This window comes from Heteronotia binoei, chromosome 19 (genome assembly GCF_032191835.1).
Source record: "Heteronotia binoei isolate CCM8104 ecotype False Entrance Well chromosome 19, APGP_CSIRO_Hbin_v1, whole genome shotgun sequence".
Classification (NCBI taxonomy): Eukaryota; Metazoa; Chordata; class Lepidosauria; order Squamata; family Gekkonidae; genus Heteronotia; species Heteronotia binoei.
Window position 1 is genome coordinate 27,288,956 of NC_083241.1, and position 15,422 is coordinate 27,304,377.

Sequence of the window (15,422 nt, forward strand, 5' to 3'; positions counted from 1 at the left end):
TTGCAATCAGGTTGCAAGAATGTGACTCTGTCCTGCACAATAACGTGAACAGTCCTCTAATTGATTTAATTCAGATAACCCCCAGTGTTTACCTGCCAACACAGAAAATGTCACATCCTTTAAAAATCTTCAGTTGTCGCAACAAACAGCTTTGCCAGAGAGCAATGAAACTGCAACGGGCTGCAGCCCAGAGCACCCTGGCCCGAAAGATGGTGAGCCGCTGTGTGTGCTGACTGCTGTGCCTTTCCCTTCCTTACAAACTGAATATTCAACTTTAATTTTAGTTGGATTGTTTACAGCCTGCTTCTCTTCTTTACCTACTTCGTGGTCTGTAGTTGGGACATAAATTTGGGCTGGCTGTCAACTTCATATTCAGGCATCAGATTATCATTTTTGGATCCTCAGCAGGCTGTGGGATCGATTGTCGGTTTTGTTGGTTCTCTGCAAGCTCTTCAATCTTGCCGAGGTTTTGCTCGAAGGGACAGGCTCCTGATCTTTCCATTCACCTCCTTTGATCTGAGGGGAAAGCCTTGGAAGCCCAAACAATAGAATTTATTTAATTTTGCTCATTTAAAACGTTGATCAGCCACCTGTCTCCCTCACGAAGCTCAAGGTGGCTGACATAGTGTGGGCACTCCCATTTAAATCAGGGACTCTGCATTCCATACTGGAAGAAAATCTCCATATGGAAACAGCCTAGCTGTGTCATGCTGAATCTTGGGTGTTGCTTGCAGAATCCAGCCCACATGTCGGCATATCAAATCAGGATTGTGTTATCAAGCAAGCCTGGGGAAGACTCAGCACCAGCAGACCTTTAGCCATAGCTGGGCTCCCTCTGCTGTCCTTTCCTTTCTTAGTCTCAACCAGGGGTGGAATTCTGGCAGGAGCTCCTTTGCATATTAGGCCACACCCCCTGATGTAGCCAGTCCTCAAAGAGCTTACAAGGCTCTTTTTGTAAGCTCTTGGAGGAATGGCTGCATTGGGGGTGGGGCCTAATATGCAAAGGAGCTCCTGCTAGAATTCCACCCCTGGTCTCAATCATGGCACTGTGTTTAAATTGTGCAGATGTTCACCGGAGTTCGGCTTTTTAACTTCTCCTAAACTTTGCAAAGCCTGGTTACAAATGACCACCGTAGTGCATGTCTTGGTACATGGCTCTAAGAGTGACAAGCGTGTGAAACAGTTTAGACATGTCCTTTATTATTAGCTGATTGTGTTCGTTACGTGCTGCACATAAATGCAACTTAAAAACAAATTTTGTCACAGCAGTCTGAGGGGGAGGGCGTGTAAGTTAAACCATCAAGAATTCCTCTAACTGAATTCTTCAAAATAGCAAGCATAAAACATGGGATAAGGGCTGCGATTAAACACACTAAATAATGCATTTTCAGGGCCCTTTCCAACTGGATTTTACTTTGTGAACTGGCAGAATCCAGTTGGGAAGTTCACTTGAAAGTGCATTATTTAGTGTGTTATGATTGCAGCCATCGTGTGAACGTGTGTGTGTGCTGAATTTATCCTTACAAAAGTCACTGTTGGCTGGCAGTGTTCATTCTTGGAGATTTCCAGCTTCAACTTGATGAAACAGCTACCACAAATTATTGAAAAGAATGACAAGCTTCATACTTAATTTCCTAAGTGCCTTCTTCCCGTCTGACAAAGTGAACTTTCTCTCAATGTAGTAGCTGATCCAGTTTCTGGTGAAACAAAGGACACTAACGAAGGTCTGTAAAGGTGTGCAGAGCAGACGGAACTGACTTGTTTCAATGGTTGGGTAATCAGCCAGCTTAATTGATCAAGGGATGATGATGGCCCATTATTTTGCACCACAACCAAACATTGTCAAATATCCCGTGAAGCCAAGAGAGGCCCAGCAGCATAGTACGTTCCCCCCCCCTGTTGATCACCTGCTGTAACTGCAGGCACCTCCAAAGAATTCAGGATTCAAGGAGCCCAGGCATGATGGTTGCATGATATTCTTATATTCTCATGTGCTCCGAGTTGCTTCAAAGAGGCAGGCAGTTTCTTTTCCAAAGCTCCTGAGTGAAACAGAACACAAGAGCCCCTAATACTATAGCACAGGGGTGGCCAAACTTGCTTAACATAAGAGCCACATAAAATAAACATCAGATGTCTGAGAGCTGAAAGACATGAACATCAGATGTTTGAGAGAGGAGGGGAGGGAGGGAGGAAGGAAGGAAAGAAAGAAAGAAAGAAAGAAAATAAATTGGGAGAAAGGGGAGGGAGAGGTGGAAAGAAAACAACTTTAACTATAATGCCTTTTCCAAGCTGCCAACTGGCTTGGCTTAGAGAAATTATTTAAAGAGATAAATGCCTTCTCCAAGCAAGCTAACAGTGTGTGTGGGGGGGGGGGTGCTTTGAGAGCCACACAATATGTGTGTAAGAGCCACATGCAGCTCCTGAGCCACAGTTTGGCCACCCCTGCTATAGCACATGGTTTGTTGCTACATGAATTGTTTAGCTGCATTTACAGACTAGTTTTCTGCTGTGCTTGCTGTACTTGCTGTTAGGTTTTGCGTATTTTAAAATATGTTATAACCGTTCAGGGCCCTGGAGTTCCAGGCTAAAAGCCAAGTACAGTGGGAAACTGTTTAGTCTTTTAACAATCGTGCTAATCTGACATTACTAATATGCATCATTACAATTTGGGGGTGGGATTTTTGTTGTTTACAATAACACTTTTTTTAAAAAAAAATTGGAAACAATGTCTGGGTCTCCTTCCCAATTATTTTTTAAAGTATTTGACCAATATTTGACAATAGTTGGCTTTTGACAATGTCTGGTATTAAACAAAATCAGTTTGGTTTAATATTTTGGCTGACTCAATACCCAGCCCTTTGCGTTTGGTAGAGAAAACTATACTCCAGAGTTTGAGCATGTTTGGAATGATGTGGCTGTAATCTTCAGTATTGCCTCACCTGATATGAATGGAAAAAATTGATTTTACATATTAATATTTTAAAATCTCTGCAACGCTCTAGTAGTATTTTCAACGTAAGCTTTCTTAAAAGGCTTACACTGTTAGATTCTCATTTTAGACTCAAAGATTTATCTGATATATATTCGTCTCATGGTTGCTACTCCAATTAACTTTTGTTGGGTTCAAAATAGCTTTTCTACTTGTGTAGGATCTATCTGAAGATTGCAGTTACCTTTTTTTAGCTATGGATTAGCTACAAATAGCTTAGCTCTTTTTGGGCGTGTTATCAGTCTAACCGCTTTGATTATCGGTGCACATCCGATAAGATTGAAATTTGCACAAGACCTTCTAAATAACAGCAAAGGTGCTGGCCGATAGCTGCCCTCAAGGCTCTCTTAACCCCTCTGTGTTCAGCACCTCCAGTACCTTCCGAAGAGATGGATAAGCATCGCCGTCGGTTCAACATGAGGATGCTGGTGCCGGGGAGACCAGTGAAGGACAGTGCTGTCCCTCCCCCCGTGCCTGCGGAAAGGCCATCCTACAAAGAAAAATTCATCCCTCCAGAGCTCAGCATGCTGGACTATTTTGTTGCCAAGGTAGGTTGTTGTCCATATTGTGAGAAAGTCTGAGGGGTTCTGTGCCTTTGAAAGAAGGCAACATTTCTGCCAAATGGATACAGAGCTATCTATCGAGTCTCACCATTGGCTCATCTAGGCATGTTTTCTGGGAAACTGGAGCATGGGTGGTGCTTGTCTATCAGCAGCCCCTGAGCTTTGTCCTCTCCTTGGCATTTCTAGAACCACCTTTGTGGCTAATGCAGATGTGACACTTCTCAGCAGGGTGTTTTTTTGTAGCAGGAGTTCTTTTTCATATTAGGCTACACCCTCCTGATGCAGTCAGTCCTCCAAGAGCTTACAGCAGACCATACTAAGAACTTTGCATATTAAGCCACACATCCCTGATGTAGCCAATCTTCCTGGAGCTTGCAGTAGGCCCTGTATTAACTCTTGGAGGATTGGCTACATCAGGGGGGAGTGGCCTAATATGCAAAGGAGTTCCTGCTACGATAAAGCCCTGCTTCTCAGCCATGGCAAAGTACTTCCAGAGCATGCATTCTCAGAGCCAGTTAGCGCTAACCAGGTTTCCTGCCAAACCCAGCGTCTCGAAGATGGTATCAAGGTAGCTGGCAAATCAAGAGGGTAGTAAAAATGAGGGAGTTGCCCTCAATGCCAGTTCTGGGTTTTGTGATGCTTCAGGCAGAGGGTTTCCAGGGCCCCCCTGCCCACCACCAGTCCCTGCTCACACCCTCATCCCCGCCCTCCGGATCTCATGTCTCCCACCTTCCTGTGTGTCCTTCCCCTGCCTGCTTGAGATATCTCCCACCACCTTCCTCTCCATCCTTTCTATGGTGGAACTGGGAAGTACGTACGTCTGACGGCATGAGTGACAGAGCATAGCAAGTGAGCAGGGAGTGAGTCAGCATCAGTGGGCTCTCCTAGAATTCCTGGGCTCTGGCAACTGCCTCCCTCAGGGTATGCTGATACCAGCCCCTGGTTGGTTTGGATTGGTAATTTTTCTAGATTCTCGTGTTTCAGATTGTTTTACATTGTTTCACATGTGTTTTGCAGAGGTTGAGCTTTCCAGCGTTTTCAGATTCTTACGTTTTACATAGTGTCAGATTCTTAAGTGTTACATAGGTTCAGATTCTCAGGTTTTAGGTAGGTTTATCTATCTAGCTGCATCTTTCTGGGGATGGTTAATGCCAAAATGGAGACTCCTATAATAATCTCTAAACAAAAGGAGGAAGAAGAAACCCCAAAATGCATAATATCAGGTAACATCACCCAACTAGGAACTGATCTATAGCCAGGCGAAAGATCACTTCATAAGAAGACAACGGCATTGGGTTTATATTCCACGCTCCACTCAAGAGTCTCAGAGCGGCTCACAATCTCCTTTATCTCCCTCCCCCACAAAAGACACCCTGTGAAGTGGGTGGGGCTGAGAGAGCTCTCACAGAAGCTGCCCTTTCAAGGACAACCTCTGCCAGAGCTATGGCTGACCCAAGGCCATTCCAGCAGGTGCAAGTGGAGGAGTGGGGAATCAAACCTGGATCTCTCAGATAAGAGTCTGCACACTTACCCATTACAACAAACTGGCTCTCCAGTTATGCATAAAGCTTCCTTTTCTCTGGTGGGAACTATGTGCAGAACAGCTGAGTGGTTCGAGAGCTAACTAACTAACAATTACCACAAACAAGCAAACAGGTTAACTCTTTTCATGATATCAGGGAGCGAACTCGTTACTATCCCAACGCAAACTCTCTAGATGAGCCTCGTGAGAGTTGTCCTCACCCCTTCTGTCACTTTCCCCTCAATAACACTGCCTTGAGTTATGGAATACTCTGGCAAGGATCACTCCAAGAAAAGGGATGCAGCGTTCTTAGAACCCTCCAGCATGGAGCATTATCATTATTATAATCTTATATTTGCAGCCGTTCCTTCCTTTATCTGACAGCGGGGTGATATATGATTCCGACGAAAGCATTCATAGCGAAGATGAAGACGAGGACGCCTTCCTCTCTGATACGCAGATCCTGGAGCACAAGGATCCCAACTCGTACAGGTAGGTAGCAGCAATAAATGAGCTAAAAATATCAGTAACTGGGCTAACAGGTGCTTATTGACAGGACTGGTATGTCCCCAGAGAGCATTACACTCCTCAGAGAGCAATCTATGGGTGTTCCCTAATCCCAGAGATATCTGGCTGTCTTCGACCAGAGCCAGGGCCTTTTCAGTTCTGGCCCCAATCTGGTGAAACTGTCTGCCAAATACCATCAGAGCCCTGCAATTTTGTAGGGCCTGTAAGGCATAGGTATTCTGCCAGCCTTTCAGTTGAGGGCAGTGATGGTCTTATTCTGGCTGGCACCCTCCTCTTAGTCCCCACTCTATTAGACTACCTGTCCCTCTCCCTCCATGCTCGTGAGGCAATCACAATCCAGAACTGGGAGGAAACTGTAATCCCCACTTCTGATTTGCGATTTTTAAAGTTTTTAACTGTATTGTACATCTCCGGGAGTGCAGGGATCAGGCAATTCATAAACTAAATATAATTAAAGGTAGTCCCCTGTGCAAGCACCAATCATTTCCAAATCTGGGGTGATGTTGCTTTCACAATGTTTTCATGGCAGACTTTTTATGGGGTGGTTTGCCATTGCCTTCCCCAGTCATCTACACTTTCCCCCCAGCAAGCTGGGGACTCATTTGACCGACCTCGGAAGGATGGAAGGCTGAGTCCACTTTGAGCTGGCTACCTGAACCCATCTTCTGCTGGGATTGAACTCAGGTCGTGAGCAGAGCTTAGGACTGCAGTACTGCAGCTTTACCACTCTATGCCACAGGGCTCTTAATTACCTAGCGCACTAAGATGGCTTTTGATTGCATCAGTACCCCACAGTCTCAAGTCCACAGTACTCTCTATCAGTTGGGTCCTCCGTCTCCATCCTGTTTGGGATTCAGTCTCTCTCTATAATAATGTACTCCAGTGATCTTCCAGCAGATTTCACGGAGAAGAACCCAAAGAAGAAAGACACACCCCACCTGGGGAGGGAAGAAAATGTCTCATTTCCCTGGTGTCCTCTGTGAACACTCAGAGGACCCAAGCGCTGCTCACTCACAGTACTTAAAAATAAAGATCCCTCAGTTTTCATTGTCTCTGGGAGGGAGGAGCAGAGCGTAAACTTGGTCAGGCAGTTTATCTGAAGTTCTGTAGATCGCATTTCAGCTCAGTTCACAATCCACAGAGGAGGGGGGACCCAGAGATGATAGTCTGAAATCAACTCTTAATAGGATTTGGCAGCCAACCCTGCTCAAATAGTTTGCGGAAGAGGAATTGTCTAATCCTGGAATGCAGTGTTCCGGCGAGCAAGCCTGTAAAGCATACATGCCTGCCAGCCAGTGCTGGTGCCGGGGAGCCAGTACAAGGCTAGCGCCCCAGGCCAGAGGCCCTCCACCACCCCCCGCTTCCTCGATGAGGGCAAGCTTGGTGTCAGCCACAGCAGGGCCTCTGGACTCAGCTACATGCTGTCACTCCGCCCCTCCGCAAAGGACGAAGTGACAACGAGTGGTGTGCATGCCTTCTGAGGCTGCAAGCCTTGCAACAGCCACCAAGCTTGCTATTTCCTTCACTGAGGAAGCAGCGGGGGGCGGGAGTGGCAAAACTTGCACCCTCCTCCCAGAGCCGGGCTCCAGGCAGCCGCCTCAAGCTGCCTAATGGACGCACCAGCTCCGCTGCAAGCGCTCGTTGCCTGTTTATGATTAATTTTGAGAAATATTTCTCTAAAAATATGGGTAGGGTGGCTGGTCTAAACTGGAATCTTTGTACAGAAATAATGCTCATTGCAACGTGTAACGCCTGCTTCTCTTTCCGCAGCTGGGCCCTTATCCATTTGGCGATGGTAAAACTGGCACTGAACAATATTAAGACCTTTTTCCCCATTACTGGTTTAGAAATATCTGGTGAGTTGTGTTGTTTTCCTTACGTAGCTCTGAAATCACACAGCTTCTCCTGCTTCTGTTCTGAGAGCCCTTTCCGGGTAGCCCCTTCTTGTTTTCTTGTCTCCTTTTCCCCCCATTCATCTCATTTTCCACTTTTCTTCAGATACTTAGTCCTTTATTTATTTTTATGACATTTCTATCCTGCCCTCCTTCACAAGTGGGCCGAGGGCGGGTTACGACAAATAAAAACAGTTTTAAAACATTGCAATAATCTAATTTAACATCTAATAACAGAACTCCCAAGATGATGGTGATCAGCAGAGTTCCCAGATGAGCCTGTACAGGGGTCATTTCATAGAAAAAGAGGTGCTGGACTGTGACATATACAGACTCATTTGCATATGCCACACACCCCTGACATCACGGGGTGTGTGGCATATGCAAATTAGATCATTACTAAATTAGATCAGCTCAGCATCTACCTTAAAATGCTTCTTGAATTATAATTGTCATACTAAAACCTTCCTCTCACCATACTTTTAAAATGACTTTCTCCTACGTGGCCGCAGTGGCATGATGATTTCCATCTGCCTGCCTTGTATGTTTTGGTTATTTTCCCATTTTTTGTGGGGGGAAATATTAGAAAGTTTGTCAGATCTTAGAGTTCAGCAGAATTCTCACAGGGGCGTTGAACAATGGAGCCCAAAAGCAATGGGGGGGCGGGGTAAGAAAGAGCACATTAAAATTTAAAGGTTCCAGAGCTCCACTCCTGTGAGCTCCTGCCTAAAATGAGGCCTGAGCCTGTATGCCCAGATGGACCAGAGAGCTGGGCGAGTGGACAGCAAACACCACCGGTAGTTATAGTGACATACAGATAGAAAAGAGCGGGATGGAGCAGGGGAGGCTGGTGTAAATGGACATCCAACCAAAGGCCTGTTGGAACAGCTCTGTTTTACGGGCCCTGTGGAGTGTGGAACTGTAATAAGTCACGCAGGGCCCTGATTTACTCCGGAATAGTGTTCTACTAGGCCTGGGCCAGAGCTGAAAAGGCCTCAGCCCTGGTTGAGGCTCAGCAGATATCTTTGGGGCTGGGGACCACCAGAAAATGCTGTTCTGAAGACCACATGGCTCTCTAGGGAAAATATATAGGGAGAGCTGGTCCTGCAGATATGACAGCCCCAGAGACCACATCATACCTGAATCTGATGGTATTCAATGTTGCCCTACTACATGCCTCACATTCAGCTTTTTTGCCTGTGGCTTCCTCTGCCTTACACCCTTCCACTTCTCAGCCTGCTTTGTGGAAAATGTCAATGCCATCCAAACTGACAACTTTCCCTTCCCTCACAACTAAGCCGGAAGACTGGTTAGTTTCCTGAGCAGCTGAACATTCGGTGCCACCTACAACAAATCAGTCATTCAGTGCTGGTGGTGTCATAACCCTGAGCTCAACACAGTACAGGTTTTCATGAGTTTGGGGCCCACAGGGGACTGACAGGCAGGGAAAATCATTTCCTTCCGCAATCTCTTGATGGCACTTGCTCCATATCCCTACTGGTCTCCATCCCCACCTCTTCTCTTTCTCCTTCAGTCCTTTCCTCTCTGCCTTTATTCCCCACCCTCTACCTCAGTCTTCCCTTCTGCCTTCCACTGTTACGTTGCTGTCTCTATTTTGGTTTCCCTCTCCTTACCCAGCTTACCTTCAGCTCTTCCTCACACTTGTACTCCAAACGAGGCAGAGATCTATGCATTGTTCTGGGTTGCCTTGCAAGATGTGCTTTCACGAGACATTGTGTGCCAATGCACAGGGTCTCCTTATGCACTTCAGGGTCTCCTTATGCACAGAGATGGTTTGTCCGGGGGTGGGGGGCAGCGGGTAAGGTTAAAAAAAAAGGCTTTTGAACATTTTGTTCTTTTATTCAAACTTAGGGTTTCCTTTTGGGGTTTCTTCAAAAGTAGCTTAGCTTTAGCTAGTAACCAGAGAGTTGGGCAAGTGGACATCAAATACCATTGGTAGTATATTTACCAGCTGGTGCTCTTAGCCCCATTTCATGGATTGTCATAATACTATTCTTTTGCTGCAGGGTAGGGCTTTTTTATAGGAAAAAGCCCAGCAGGAACTCATTTGCATTTTAGACCACACCCCCTGATTGTCACCAGGGTTTCACAGTTTCAGGGTTTGTGAAATTTGTATATTAGGCCACACACACCCTGACCCAAGTCAGCTGGAACTGGATTCCTGTTTGTTCCTGCTCAAAAAAAGCCCTGTGCAAGGAGACGTTTGACTGTTGCAAGAATTCAGTTTTGGATGAGCAGAGTTTGCTTTGTTTTCCTGTCGCTGTTCAGATCTTCCAGTCAAGTCACCCCTGGGAATTGCCGTGATTAAAAACTTGGAGAACTGGGAACAGATCCTGCAAGAAAGAATTGACCAGTTTGAAGGTCCACCACCGAACTACATGAATACTTATTTCCCTGAGCTTGGAACAGGTGCCGGAGCAGCTGCTGCTCGAATAAAAGCTATGGTCGACCCTGAGAACACCCCATTCAAGTATGAGAGATTATATTTTTCTGTGAAGGGAATAATGTTGGTGATGAGCAAACGGCTGCCCTTTAGAGGGTTGCCCTGTTTAGTGTATTTCAGCAAAAATAACATCTTAAGGACTGATAAATGTTTATTCTAGTATAAGCTTTCATGGGTTGACTGTTCTCTGAACTGAAAGATAAGGTGGAATAAATTGTTTGTTACTGCTGTTATTGTTATTTAGAATCCTCTTGGATCTAGATGGATAGATATAAGGTTATGCGGGACTTTTTTTCTGGAAAAAGGGGTGCCAGAACTCTCAAGAGGGAATTGAAAGAGGAACACATGGGGTTCTTTGAAATGATATTATTTTTATGCCCTATGGACTTAAAGGTAGAGGTAATGACCTGTGCAAGCACCAGTCGTTTCCGCCTCTGGGGTGACATCACATCACAACATTTTCACAGCAGACTTTTTACGGGGTGATTTGCCATTGCCTTCCCCAGTCATTCCCCCCCCCCCCAGCAAGCTGGGTACTCATTTTACCACACCTGTACTAGAGGGCAGCATCCGGGGAAGGCCTAGACCTCTGTGCTGTGTTGGCCCTCAGGAGTGACTAGTTGGCTACTGCGTGAAACAGGATGCTGGAGTAGGTGGGCTACTGGTCTAAACCAGCAAGTCTCTTCTTTTGTTGTTACACTCTAACTAGGGGGGGATTGCAAAATCATGGTCCAGAGAACAGTGAAATGTAGGAATTACAAGATAAGATGTAAATTATATAAAATTCGTATGTGCTCCAGGAAAGTACAGAGAGAACTCAGAACAGCAGCAATTGGTGCTAACATCATCTGCCTAGTTTTGCTAAACGGGGTAACATGTCATGCCTAAAGAAATCCCAGATCCTTTGGGGGAGCTGGTATTTTTAACTTAGTAATGAACTCTAATTCAGCAGTTCTACACTGGAGTCTCCTTTTGAAGTTCCTTTGCTGGACAATGAAGACTTTTAGATTAGCAACTGTTTCTGTTTCCTCCTGGTTTCTTAGCTTTGACATTTTTTAATAGCAGATTTAGACTTTCAAGACTACAATGAACAGAGTTGCTGATAGTTGTACAACTCCCTAATTACCATAGTATTTTATCTTTCCTGCTGAACAGTTCATCTTTTCAGGTGTCCAATTTAAAAGCCACATCCCTTTTGGAAACAGTACTATACACAGCTGCTAACTAACTTACAGCTACTATTTTAATGAAACATTTAAAAAATAGAAATCACGTTACTCTTTATTTTCAGTTTCTGTGAATTCATGTGATGAAGACTTATGCACAGTCCATCTTTGCTTCATTTTTTTCCAGCAGTTTTGTTGTTGTTTTTGTTCAATGAACGTTGTCCTTTCATGGAAAAAAGAATCCATTATTTGATGGCAGCTCTCTGTAGCGCCGCTTCAGGATTGCCTCTTGAGTTCTGTACAATTTTAGACCCCACTGCTGGCTTTGATAATTTGTGAAAACACAAGCTTTGCAGATGATTTACAGCTGGGGTCCCCAACCCCCGGGCCATGACCTGGTCCCAGTCGGTGGCCTGTTAGCAACCGGGCCATGAGTTGTATAATTATTTCATATATTACAATGTAGTAATAATAATTTTAAAAGACGACATTGGATTTGTATCCTGCCCTCCACTCCAAATCTCAGAGTCTCAGAGCGGCTCACAATCTCCTTTATCTTCTTCCCCCACAACAGACAGACACCCTGTGAGGTGGTTGGGGCTGAGAGAGCTCTCCCAGAAGCTGCCCTTTTAAGGACAACTCTGCAAAATCTATGGCTATCCCAAGGCCATTCCAGCAGCTGCAAGTGGAGGAGTGGGAAATCAAACCCAGTTCTCCCCGACTTAACTGCCACACCAAATTAATAGAAATAAAGTGCACAATTGTATCATCCCAAAACCATCCCCCCCACCCCACCCCTCCGCCTGGTCTGTGGAAAAACTGTTTTCCACAAAACTGGTCCCTAGTGCGAAAAAGGTTGGGGACCCCTGATTTACAGGACCGGACTTACTTGGACGACTTTCAACATTCCATTCAGCTCTGTTTAAAATTCCATCAAATTATATTCTCTTTATATTTTAAAAAAATGTCACAGATGAATTCTACACAAATGCCCTCCTTTCTCCCTCCTTACAGATCAAAAGACTACTCTGCGCTGCCAGCTAAAAGACTGTGGCATTTTCTGGTGAAACAAGAACTACTGCAGGACACCTTTCTCCGGTACACCTTTGCCAAGAAAAGGAAACAAAGTGAGGTACATGGAAGCCGCGGCAAACAGAACTGACCGATGTCCTAACAGCATTCTTCCAGTGTTCCCTTTTTAAAAACTGTGGTGCTTTTTGTGTGGGTTGATTATTCCATTTTAGCATGGCAGTGTCTTCTTGTTTTGCAGAAATTATTTTTCTTGGGCAAGCATAAATGAGCTTTAGAATACTGTTACGTGTGTGTAAGCATGGTTAGGTTGACGTTATCAGCTGATGCTACGGATTGGCTTGATGTTATCAATTAATGTACATGGGGTCGCCAATGCAAACTCAAAGCTTTCTCTGTGCACAGCTTGGACATCTGGCCAGATGCACATGTGTGAAATTGGCATCTTCCACCAACTCTCCCGGTTGCAGACCCCCCGTATGTTTTTCTTCAAGGTCCCCTATCACACAGCAAGGGCCTAGCAGGGCCTTCTACTGGCTGCCACCAAGGGTCTGTATGGAGGGCCCAGAGCACCCAATCACCCTTGTCTTCCATATTAAGAAATACCTCTTAACTGTGACCAAGAAGACGTGAGGACCCAAGGAGTATAACAACAACAGTTTATTTATAGTGCCTAAATAATAAGTGGGTGATAAAGATTTCGTGCTAAAGTGAATATGAAAACAGTAAAGGTTGGTGCAAAGAAACAAAAGCCCTGATGAGTTTAACTATACTATAATAACAAACACTCACCCTCTTGGGTAAGGGATCTTCCCCCTGCTGCAAGCTCTCTATGCTACAGCCTGCCTCCAGCTCAGTCTTCCAAGAAAAGAACACGCCCTGCCTGGGCTTGGCCCTTTGATGTTCTCCTCCCAGGTCCCACCGCTTTCTGGGCCAGTTTCCCTCCAAAACCTTGCCACCCAATCAGAGGGACAGAAGGGATCCTGGGAAATGTAGACTCTTTTGTAACTCCTAGGCAGACTTCTCTGGAGCCTGCAGGCCTCACTAGGCCCAGGATCATGACATCCTCTATCACCAATTGTGCAAAAACCCATGGGCTGCAGTGATGTGGAGGGAGAATAAGGGAAAATTCCATTCTTTTAATGGAAAATTTAGTCTAGAACCATCCAACCCACTGCTAGTCCCCTCCCCTAGTCCCCTCCCCTGTTCTATCCCATTCCGGTCTGTCTTCTGCTTCTCTCCCACTGCAGAGACCACAAGTCAGCTGCTTAGCAGCTAAAAATAACCTCCCTGCTAGCGTGAAGTTTGTGTGCGTGCGTGTTTTGCCTCAGTTCATTTACTATGCCGTACCATTTTGTGTTCATCCGAGAGGCACTGCGTTTCAAATGCCGCTGTTGAAGCCCTTGTCGTTTAGCAGACAAAGGGGAGGAAAAATGAACCGCTCGGCATTTGTCGTTTGCAGACAGAACTGGGTGGCCTTTGTAAAACTCTCGTTTTGGAACATTTTTCATTCATTTTTTTTCTTTTATATATTTGTTTGTGCATGTGTTGTGTTTTGTGTTTGTGGCCCTGTGGCGTTTGTGTAGTCTGTAGAAGACCGTGAGGAGCAGGTCACACAAAACAGCCTAGCAGAAGATGAAAAAAACAAGGTAGTGTTTTTGCCTCCTGAGCGCTTCTGCGGGTCTCTCGCTTTTTCCTTTCTCTCTCAGTCGCCAACAAGATCTGTGGTCTTTGTTAACATTTCTGGCCGGTGCCGAATCTGTGAACAAAAAATTCAATAACCAGAGCCACACAAGCTGCTTCTGCACGCTAGAATGTGACACCAGTTTGTGGGCTGGGCTTGAAAAGGGATCTTGTGTGGTTTCTGGGAAACCCAGGAGGAGATACAAGAATCCCTCCACACGGGGTTGCCAGCTCTCAGTTGGGAAGTGCCAGAGATTTGTGGATGGACCCTGGGGAGGGTGGGGATTGGGGAAGGGAGAGATCTCAGCACGGATGCGATGCCATAGATTCCATCCTCCAAAGCAGCCATTTTTCTCCAGAGGAACTGATCTCCATCTCCTGGTGGTAAATTGTAATTCTGGGAAATGCCCAGGTCCCACCTGGAGATTGGCAACCCTACCTACACACCATCTCTTTTTAAAGAACGCCATCGCTACTGTGTTTTTTTCTTTGCACGCTTGCTTCTTGTGTCTCCCATCGTCTGTTTGTGCAACTGCAAAACTTTCCAAGGTCTCAGTTTTAAACGATAGTGTTTTAATGATGTTTCATAGGTGGAGGCAGAACTCGGCTACCCAGGGGGAAAAGCAAAAATTATACACAAGGAGTCGGATATGATCATGGCATTTGCCATCAATAAGGTAAAGATTCTTCTTCTGCCCAATGGGCCCACTCCCAGCCTCTTGTCTCCCATGCTCCCCAGGTCCAGTGGGTGCTGGGGAGACCAATCACCAAGGGCCTTGACTGGATACATACCAAGGCCACGTGATCCGTGCACGTGGCTTCTTCTCACTGCAGTGTGGTACCTCCTCAAGATTAAAAGGCGAGGGAAGCCTCCAACTCTTTAAATCCCCCCAACCTGCCCGCCTCTGATGCAGTGCCCCTGCACACACTAATGCCAGACAGCTGCCCCCCTCCCATCCACAGGCTGCTGACAAGCCCTGCCCATCCCCCTCCTCGGTCTGTGGGGTAGTGGCGGCCAGAGCAGTGTTCTGAGAGTGCTTGTTGGCGCTGAGAGTGCTTGTTGGCCAAAGGGGTCTTAATTGCCGCTCTCGCTTTTGTGTTTCTTCTGCTCAGGCCAACATCAACGAGATCGTTCTAGCATCTACGCATGACGTTCAAGAACTGGACGTGACGGCGTTGTTGGCTGCTCAGTCATACATATGGATTGGGGAAGAATACGACCGTGAATCTAAAAGGTTGGCTGTGCTTACCCAGCGGCCATATTTAAGTGGAAAGTTACAAATGCTTTTAAGTACAAATCTGTACCTTCCTGCCCTTAATTTAAGTCCATTATTGCAAGACTTATCCTCTGCTGCCAACAGAAACAGCTCCCTGCCCTCCTCTAAGTGGCAGCCCGTCAAATACTTTAAGAGAGCAATTCTGCCCCCTCCTCCTCTTCTCCAGACTGAACATTCCCAAGTCTCTCAGCCTTTCCTCTGAGGGCTTGGTCTTCAGGAAAGGCTGAGGGATGCAGCATACATTTCTGGAAGGGTATGCCCAGAGTGTACATATAGATGTACATATATGGCCTAAATTGCAAATGAGTT

At 45.8% G+C, this 15,422-nt stretch overlaps 1 protein-coding gene across 8 annotated transcripts in view; it reads left to right on the forward strand.

Annotated features, from left to right (window-relative positions):
• The window catches only part of DMXL2 (Dmx like 2), a 129,821-nt gene that overhangs the window by 98,589 nt on the left and 15,810 nt on the right, over positions 1-15,422 (forward strand). For 2 of the 8 annotated variants that reach the window (XM_060260326.1, XM_060260327.1), the window contains exons 29-37: positions 1,683-1,724; positions 3,356-3,537; positions 5,436-5,566; positions 7,373-7,458; positions 9,784-9,985; positions 12,139-12,256; positions 13,740-13,802; positions 14,427-14,513; positions 14,950-15,071. In XM_060260326.1, the coding sequence (XP_060116309.1) occupies positions 1,683-1,724; positions 3,356-3,537; positions 5,436-5,566; positions 7,373-7,458; positions 9,784-9,985; positions 12,139-12,256; positions 13,740-13,802; positions 14,427-14,513; positions 14,950-15,071 (1,033 nt within the window). The remainder of the gene's footprint in view (positions 1-1,682; positions 1,725-3,355; positions 3,538-5,435; positions 5,567-7,372; positions 7,459-9,783; positions 9,986-12,138; positions 12,257-13,739; positions 13,803-14,426; positions 14,514-14,949; positions 15,072-15,422) is intronic. The other 6 variants (XM_060260328.1, XM_060260329.1, XM_060260332.1 and 3 more) reach the window with 4 other exon arrangements.